The 10,194-nt window shown below is 39.0% G+C and overlaps 1 protein-coding gene across 1 annotated transcript in view; it reads left to right on the plus strand.

The window, feature by feature from the left end:
- Window positions 1–316: 316 nt before the first annotated feature.
- LOC132065013 (beta-glucosidase 12-like) overlaps window positions 317–10,194 on the plus strand; it is a 14,707-nt gene continuing 4,829 nt past the window's right edge. Inside the window, exons 1-4 of the mRNA XM_059458229.1 lie at window positions 317–371; window positions 605–682; window positions 782–869; window positions 1,627–1,879. Coding sequence (XP_059314212.1) covers window positions 317–371; window positions 605–682; window positions 782–869; window positions 1,627–1,879 — 474 coding nt within the window. The remainder of the gene's footprint in view (window positions 372–604; window positions 683–781; window positions 870–1,626; window positions 1,880–10,194) is intronic.

Here is a 10,194-nt window from a genome sequence, read left to right on the forward strand (position 1 = left end):
TGATGCATATGTCGATCATCAAAACTCATAACTCATCATGGCCGCACCCCAAGGGTGTGATGTAGACAACCTATCCTAGTGCAAGCATATTGGTGATTACTTTCACGGTTCGAACCCGTAGCCTAGGTCACACGGTGACAACTTTACGATGATATATATTCTTTAAAATCAATTCGAAATAGTCACGCTAAAGTAGATTGGTCAATATTTCATAATTAGAGTTGTATCTTAGTTTAGCTAATAAAGCGCCCTTAGTCTTTCTCTTTTGTTAACAAAAATAAGAGATCATACTGTATTTTATATTCCACACGTAGAGATGGATCAACCAACTCTAAAGGAGGAAACCATCACCTATAAAATCTTAACTGAACGTAAATCGTTTTTCTTTTTCATGAAACATATATAGATCCTAATTCTCAATACAATATGATCGCATCATCTAAAAGCAAATAAGTATTAATTAGTAGTATTGGTGCAATTTTTCTTCCATTATTCTCAGGGTAATGTTAGTTAACTTTAATTGGGTTTCTAAATACTTAAATTAGTTTTTAATTTCTTTTCAAAGTTTATATTAAACTGATTGCTTGTTTATGATATATATCAGATAGGAAGCTAAGTAAAGGAGTAAATCAAGAGGGAATTACCTTCTACAAGAATCTCATCAATAAGCTCCTAGCAAATGGTCACATTTCTCTCCTAGTGTACTTTATAAATAGTAACTCTTCTTCTTTTTTTTTCAATTCAACATGTCGATATTATTTTTGCTCTGAATTAATGACAGGCACACAATCTTTGGTCACACTCTTCAATTGGGATACACCACAAGCCCTTGAAGATGAGTATCTTGGCTTTCTAAGCCCTCGTATTGTGTAAGTGAATATCTCACTTACATTACCTAGACAATGCTTGGAACAATTAATTCACACTTTGATGTATATTCATAACTTTTTTATAAAAACGATAGATTATTAATTAAATAATAATTATATTGTTAGTACTAATAGACCTTGGCGAAAAAATGAGGGACGCCAAAGGCCAATTGCTCTTATTAGCCTCAAGGCTCAATCACTAAAAAGAAATGGATTAAGGGTGTGTTTGGATGGAAGAAAAGATTTTTCATTTTCTTCCATTCTCCCATGTTTAGTTGATAAAGTATTCTGAAAAATATTTTTTGTAGGAAAATAAATTAAAGTCCATAAAAATGACTTTTCTAATGAGAGTAGAGAAAACAAGTTCCGTAAGTGGCATTCCATGCTAATTGTTTCCTCCAACAGTCCACCGACCCCCACCGGCGCAATCCCCACCCCACTACCATCCCGCAGGCTCCAACCCTAATTCCATTTCAACGTACATAACAAGATCTCGAGAGAAGAAGTAGGGAAGAAAAATTCTATATCAAAAATCAGTTACAAAATGGAGTCGGTTAACCAAAGCTAATAAACTCCAATCCAACTATTTATATACATTGATAATCGTCTTACATCCTAACTAATTCTGTTATTAACCATCTAATAAAAGAGTTAGATTAACATAATTACACAACTTATACACAGTGTCTTTACTAAGGCACTTTAGTACTACATTATAGTAACTCTTCTACAAAAATTGATAATCATTTATTTGCAGGAGCGATTTTCGCATTTATGCTAACCATTGCTTCAAAGAATTTAGCCACAAGGTGCTATGGACAACGATCAATGAGCCATCGACTTATGCCTCTAATGGCTACGACACGGGCATGTATGCACCAGGACGATGTTCCGCGTGGATGAACAATAGTTGCTTTGGAGGGAATTCTGCAACTGAGCCTTATATAGTTGTCCATCACATGCTTCTTGCTCATGCAGAAGCAGCTATATCATATAGAAGAAAATACAAGGTAAATGAAAGAGTCTTTTCCTATTTTCTCTTTTTATGGTCATATTGTATACGGGGAAAACCGAGGGCAAGGGTATCCTCGGTTCCCGACAAAAAATTTAAAATCACAATGGTGGCTGCTAGATCGGACGAATCCCAATCGGGGTTAAGGTCAAGCGCTGGATAGCAGCAAGACCGAGCACATTTGATCGCCGGTCACTGAGTTCGGTTGAAACTGAATATCTAGATAGGACGAGAAGGTGGTTAACGATGATAAATGAGGGTCCGAAATATCCGCCATCAGTCGGATATGGCGGCGCCGATTTCACTTGTCAGTTACAGAAGATTTTGTACCTTATTTAGACTTGTACTAGGGTTAGGACTCCTCTACTATATAAAGAGGAGGACCCCTTTTACTTTGGGCGGTTCTTTTAGACGGACAAAACATACTAAGCAATATAATCTGATTCCAAGTGTTTATCAATCTCTCTAAGAATTCTGCAATTGTTCATTCATTAACAACAGTAACACCCGCTCGGTTCCGAGGACCCGAGCCAACTGATCGGTTGTTCCCTAGGACCAGTCGTTGTTTTATCGTGGTTTGATTGTTCTAACTCGCTTTTGCCCTATTATTTATTGTTTTATAATCATTCATATTAAATTAAAACGCATATCCTTTGAACCATGTACAAATTTAATTGTTATCCATTTTAAGGGTAAACAGTTTGGCGCCCACCGTGGGGCCTAGGATAATAGTGTTGGTTTTATACGAATTTCGATAACACACATATTTTACGCTTGCTCTTTGAAGTTTTATTTCAGGACTATTCAACATGTCAGACTCCCACTCTGTTAACTTTCATGCTGAATCAAGCCACCACGAGGAAAACGATAACGGGGGACCTAACAATGACGTGCCCCCAGTTGATCCAAATGAAGCCGATCATCACTCTCAAAATGCTGTGAACACTGACCGATCATCGGTGCGTGACGCACATGCAGATGGAGGCAACAGAACCACATTGCAACAACTTAGGAATCAAGCTATGGCACAATTGCAGGCTCAACAAGCAATTATATCTCAATTACAAAACCAAAATCGAGCTCCTAATACTGTTAAGTCCAAACAGACTGAGCAAACCGCCTCGAGGGAGGAAAGGACCATTGTTGAGAACAACGGGAATAGGCCCGGGCAAACCGCTGAACTGATGAGAAAGCTCAAAGAGCTGAGCAAACCGTGTAGAGGCAAATGATAAGAAAGTGGAAACTTAAAAATTCCGGCACCAATGAACCATTCCGGACCCCATCTCACCCCCCCCCCCCCCAGATCCCCCCCCCCCGCCCCCCGACCCAAAACTCATTGGTGAAAATACGACTATGAGTTCTCCTCCTTCACAAAACAACAACACCATGGCATCTGAAGTTTCAACCCCTAAAATCCAAAATTCAACCTATTCTGGAGCACTAGGGCAGAAAGTGGGTAACTGTGCTAAGCTCAGAATAAGATTACCATAAAAAAATTATGACATGATTAATGGCAAAGAAGTGGTGATTTTTACAAATGAAGAACACAAACTCCTAGCCGACACATGCCGATGGACAATTGTTGGGAGATTCCCTAGACTCAGACCTTCGATTGACAAAATTAGAACAGCTTTCGACAAAGCTAGTCAACTCAAGAGCATTGCTAAAATTGGAGCAAAAGATAAGTACCATGTTTTCATAGATTTAGACAATGAAGATGATTTTAATAAGGTCCGAGCAAGGAATTGTATTCAACTGGACAGTGACACGACAATGAGAATCTTGAAATGGACTATAAACTTCAAACCTGGTGCTGAAACCACTTTAGCACCAATTTGGGTTAACCTGCCTAAATTACCTTGGCACTATTATGAGTGGGATGCTCTTTGTAGAATTGTTAGTCCTATTGGCACCCCCCTTGTCATGGATAAGGCAACAACTACCAAAACTAGACCCACCACTACTAAACTAAGAGTAGAGATTGACCTTGCTAAACCACTTCTCCATGAGATACAAGTAGAGATTAGAAATCAATATGGGAAGTTGGAAAATTTTGATCAAAAAGTGGAATATGAAGCAATGCCTTCTTATTGTTTTCACTGTCAAGTCCAAGGACACTCTAATGAAAGATGTTATTTACTGAATCCAAACTTGCAAAGAAATAGAGAAGATAGTTCATCTACTAATTATGAAGAACCAGTGGGACAAAGAAACAAGGAAGGAAACAATAATAATATCACCAATTGGCAGAGGAACAATACGACTACTACTGTAACACCTACTGAAACAGCTCAAAAGAAACATACAGGAACTCTCACCCACAATAATAACAAGGAGGGGTGGACAAATGTTGAAAGGAGAAAAGGAAGAGGGCAAAACGGCAATGAAAAGGGACAGGATATTCACTAAGAAAACAACAAGGCAGAGGAGTAATCATATAATGCTACAACGCAGAAAGACAATAATAGGAAAGGAAACAACAACTCCTTCAATGTGTTACAAGAGCCAAATGAAGATGAAGAAATGACACATAATGCCAAACAAGGAGAGCAGAGTAACAATCAAGACCAGACAAGTGAACCATATTCCCAGGTCAGAACCACAAGATGGGACAAAGCCTATGAAGGAAAAGGAAAAATGAGAGCAAAGGAAAAAGGAAAAAAACAACAGACAACTCTGAACATCATGACATTGAGGAGCAATGCCCAACAAAGCAACACCAGAAATGACACAGAAATGGAAATTGACACCATTAACCTAGTAAATGTTGATGCAAGGAGTAACAGTCAATTGAAGAAAACCAAAAAGAGGTTTGTCAAACAAGTCTCCATCCCAGAAAATATCATACTAGATAGAGAAAAAAGAGAAACCAATGGTATCATCACAAAGGAGAGGCAAATGCATGGAACTAATTGGACACCAATCAATCTACCAAAGAAAAAGGAAGACTCGGGTAATAGTGTTGAGGACAGTAAAAGGGAGAATTTAGATCTTAGATCAAAGAATGACAAGTATTTTTCCAACCTCAATTATGATGCTGATCCACCTAATAACAAAGAGAATAGAGGGGAGGAACAAGATGAAATCTTCCATGATATGGATTCTATGGATACAGATCTAACCATAGTATGCAGACGTGAAGATATCATCTCACACTCTGATGATGAAGCAATCAGAGGAGGTACCAGTTATGAGAACCAAGATGTTTTTCAAACTCCAGTCAACCCTGTGCAACAAAACATAGCCTTCTTCAACAATCTATCTCCAAGGAACTATCAGAATCCAGGAGGTGATTTCTTACAGGCCAACACAACAACAAATGCAGACCCAAAGTTCAAAAACTGTCCTATCCCTAAAAGTTTCCAATGATAAATACACTATCATGGAATATAAGGGGTATAGGGTCAAAAGGATCTTGGGAAAGACTCCTCACCATCAAACAACAATTCCACATCCCTTTGATCTGCCTACAAGAACCTATGGTTGAAAGTAGGAAGATTAAAAAATATAAAAGGAAGTTAAATATGCAGTCGGGTTTTTATAATTGCTCTAACAAAATTTGGATCCTCTGGACTCCGGAGGTTGATGTGACCATTGTGCAGGATAAGGAGCAATGTGTTCTACTTAGCTACTCTCATCTTAATGATCTCCCTATATTCTTGACAGTGGTGTATGCTAAATGTTGTGAACAGTTGAGAAAGGATCTGTGGCAAGACTTAAAGGATATGTCTGATACAATCCAGGGTCCTTGGGGAGTGATTGGTGATTTCAATGTAATCACTTCCCAGGAGGAAAAAAAGGGTGGGAGAAGTCACAGGATGGAAGACAGCATTGACTTTATTGAATGTTTAAATGAGTGTGGATTACAGGATGCACGATTTACTGGCTCTAACTTCACCTGGTGTGACAATTGAGATCCACCAATTACTATATGGCAAAGACTTGAAAGATTGGTGTATAACACTACTTGGTTTGATAATATTAATAGTACATCAGTTACTCATCTATCTAGGGCATGCTCTGACCATGGCCCTCTCTTGGTTAAGCTGAACAATAAAGCCTCCTCTCATATCAAATAGTTTAAATTTCTCAACTTTTGGACAGAACATCCTGATTTTCTCAGAACTGTCCAAGAAAGCTGGGAGGAAGAAGTTTTTGGCAACCCCCTTTATATCCTTCATCAAAAGCTAAAAAGAGTTACCAAAACTCTTAGCCAGTGGTCTAGGCAAACTTATGGAGACATCTATGAATTTCCTAAAAGGATAGAGACTGAGATAAAGACCCTGGAAGATCTTTGTGTTACTAACAATACACCTGAAAACAGAGAGAAACTGTCAAAATGTAGAGCTGAGTTCACCAAGTACCTCAAAATTCAGGATAAGATCCTGAGACAAAAGGCAAGAGCCAAATGGTTTGAGGAGGGAGATGCTAATACTGCTTACTTTCATAATAAGATCAAGGACAAAAGAAAAAGGCTCACTATATGCAGAATCATGGATGATCAAGACTAATGGGTTGAAGGAAATGGTGCAATTGCAGAAGCTGCAGTTAGACATTTTCAGCACATGTTTAGCCAAGACACTCAGATCACTAACTATGATGCTTTGAACTGTATTGAGAGAATCATAGAAGAGGAGGACAACAACATGCTTACTGCCATACCCACTTTGCAAGAAACTAAAGATAATGTTTTTTCTATTGATAGTGAAAGTGCTCCTGGACCTGATGGTTTGAATGGCTGTTTCTACCAGAGTACTTGGGATATCATTGGTAGAGACCTACACAGAGCTATTGAAGCTTTCTTTAATGGTGCTAAACTGCCAAAATTCTTTAGTCACACATGTTTGGTTATGATACCTAAAGTAGAGAACCCTCAGAAATTCTCTGAACTCAGCCCCATTAGTCTTTGTAATGTGTCTAGCAAAGTCATTTCCAAGATCATTAACTCGAGGTTGGCCGATATATTTCCTAAGATCATTTCTAAAAACCAGTCAGGTTTCATTAAAGGAAGGGCCATCACAGAGAATATCATGCTTGCTCAGGAGATTATAAATGACATTAGAAAGCCTTCAAGGGGTGGAAATGTCGTCCTAAAATTGGATATGGCCAAAGCTTATGACAGGGTCAATCGGAAATACCTTGGTATGGCACTCAAAAAGCTTGGGTTCTCTGATTGGTGGATTCATCTCATTCAAAATTTCATCTCCAATAATTGGTATTCCATTATTGTTAATGGAGGTAGATATGGTTTCTTTAAATCTGAAAAGGGGTTGAGGCAAGGAGATCCAATATCTCCTTCATTATTTGTAATAGCTGCTGAACTACTATCCAAAATGCTCAATGATCTTCATGACAAAACTGGTTACAAGGGTTTCTACATGAATCCTAATGGACCCAAGATCAACCACCTTGCATTTGCAGATGACACTATTCTTTTTTGCAATGGTAGCAAGAGACCCTTAGAAATGACCCTGAAAACTCTTAAAGTTTATGGCTTATGTCTGAACGGACTCATTAACAAAGAGAAAAGTTGTTTTGCTGTGGCCGATAATACTAGTTTAGCTTCTATCAATAGGATAAAGACCATTCGATATGATTCATCAAGAGTTCCCAATCAAGTACTTGGGGTGTCTACTAATCATTGGAAGGAAAAAGATTTGCCATTACTCTGATATTGTGAACAAGGTTATTAATAAGATTAGGGGGTGGCATACTAAATTCCTATCTACGGGTGGTAGGGCTATTTTGATCAGACGTGTATTACTGGCTCTTCAAATTCACTTATTGTCAGCTACCAACCCCCTATGGGTACCCTGGAGCTCATAGAGAAGTACATTGCTAGATTTTTCTGGTCTGTCCAAGAGAATGGAGGAAAACATCATTGGGCAGCATGGCATAACTTATGTTACCCTTACAGTAAGGGAGGAGCTAACTTCAGAAGCCTCTCTGACACCTGTCAAGCTTTCCAAGCCAAACAATGGTGGAATCTAAGAACTTCTAACTCGCTATGGAAAGAGTTTATGAAAGCTAAGTTCTTCCCTAATGAACACCCTATTGCTGCTCCATGGCAAAAGGGACAAGCTCAGAGTTGGAAGATGCTAAATGAGATCAAAGAGGCAGTAGAGTGCAATATCTTATGGAGAGTTGGTCAGGGTGATGTGTCCTTCTGGTATGACAACTGGTCAAACCTTGGACCACTTTACCATTTGATGCCAACCAATAATCCACACAACAACATCAAGATCAGAGAAGTTCTCAATGGTAACATTTGAAACTGGGATGTATTGGAAGTTCAGCCAGATGAGGAGACTAAACAAAAGATCACGGAGCTTAACATCAAAATTGACAATACTAGAAAGGACAAAACTATATGGAGTCTTGATGAAGCTGGTTGTTTCTCTGTGGGTTCAGCTTGGAAGTTTTTAAGACAAAAAAGGGAAAATGACAACTTTGTCAACTGCATCTGGCACAAGGATATTCCTTTCAAAATCTCTTTCTTGAACTGGAGGGCTATTAAGGATAAACTTTGCACTGAGAAAAAAGTTTCAGGATTTGGGATCAATACAGATGCTTTTTGTCAGCTTCTTTCCAATCCCAACTGACACCGATACGAAGTGGAAGATATTGAACACTTATTCAACAAAGGGGAGCATGCAATGAAAATCTGGAATTATGTTGCTAATCCTCTTGGTATTGATCACAGAAATAGAAGCTTGAAGCTCCTATTTTTGAGTTGGTGGAACACCAAAACACTCAACAGCATTGCAAAGTTCATTACCAGATTTCTTCCAATGATCATATGTTGGGAACTATGGAAATCCAGATATAGAAAAAAATTTGAAAACATCACTCCATCTTTCTATAGAACAAAATCTAATATTCTATCTTTCCTTGTACAGGTAACCAGGAACAGGTTTGGAAAGGCTAGAATAGGAGAAAGCTGGAGGGAAATCTGCCAAGCTTGTGATGCAATAATCCAACAGAAAATCAGCACTACGGTAAGATGGATAAAACCAAGAGCACAAACTGTTAAAATCAACACTGATGGGAGTTGCATACACGGAACATGTGGAGGTGGAGGCATAGTCAGAGAAAGCAATGGAAAGTTCATATTTGCATACTCCATACCGTTGGGAGCTGGAACAAGTAGCATGGCTGAAGCAGCAGCCATGCTTTTTGGAATACAATGGTGCACTAACAATGGCTACAGAGCAGTCTCGGGTGAAACAGACTCCTTTCTAATTACTAAATGTGTAAGAAGAGAGTGGAAAGTACCCTGGAGAATAACTAACTACATAGCTGACATCCAGAATTTAGTTGAAGAACATTGATTTACAATCAACCACAGCTTTAGGGAAGCGAATCAACCTGCAGACAGATTGGCAAACCTGAGCCATAGACTTGATGAAATCCAAGTGTTCAACTCTTTTGCTGATCTTCCTAACAACACCAAGGGCCTGATTAATATAGACAGATGGAACTTTCCATCATTTAGAATCAAACAAGCAAAATCTTTTCAAATAGTGTATGATCCCCCACTGAACAGTCTTCTTTCTAGCATTTTTTGGTTAGGCTTAGTAGTTTAGCCTCATCTCAATGATCATGTACAAAGTTTGGGATGCCAAACTCAACATTGTAACTTTTTGTACATAAATGATCAAAGGAGACAAAATTTAACCAAAAAAAGAAAGAAAGTGGAAACTTATAATTTGAGGGTCGATCAAATCCCAGGAGTACCTCCGGCATTGAAGGGACCGAACACCAAGAAGCTTATTCAGATGCCTTTCCCCAAAACGTTGCCACCGGCCAGATCCGAAGAGATTTCGAATGCCGGAAATGTTTCCCAAATACATTAGGACCCGGCGGCCGAACGAGCAGGTGACCGCGTACACATGCCCTGTCAAGGACAACGACCTCACAAAGGAAGAGATAGAGTCAGTGCTGCTCAAGAAATTCGGGGAGACCTTGTCGAAGGGAGCGATGGTATGGTATCACAATTTACCCGAACATTCTATTGATTCTTTTGCTATGCTTGCAGATGCCTTTGTCAAAGCTCATGCTGGAGCCATAAAAGTGAAAACGAGGAAATCGTACCTGTTCAATGTCAAACAGCGGGAGAACAAGACGCTCTGAGAGTTTTTGGCCCGGTTTCAAATAGAACGTATGAATCCACCACCGGTACAAGACGGTTGGGCCGTTTAAGCATTCACTCAGGGACTCAACCCGAGAAGTTCGATCACATCTCTAGAATTAAAACAAAATTTGGTGGAGTATCCAGCAATCACATGGGCCGATGTACACAAGAAGGAAAAA

This window comes from Lycium ferocissimum, chromosome 1 (assembly GCF_029784015.1).
Source record: "Lycium ferocissimum isolate CSIRO_LF1 chromosome 1, AGI_CSIRO_Lferr_CH_V1, whole genome shotgun sequence".
In the NCBI taxonomy this organism is placed as follows: domain Eukaryota; kingdom Viridiplantae; phylum Streptophyta; class Magnoliopsida; order Solanales; family Solanaceae; genus Lycium; species Lycium ferocissimum.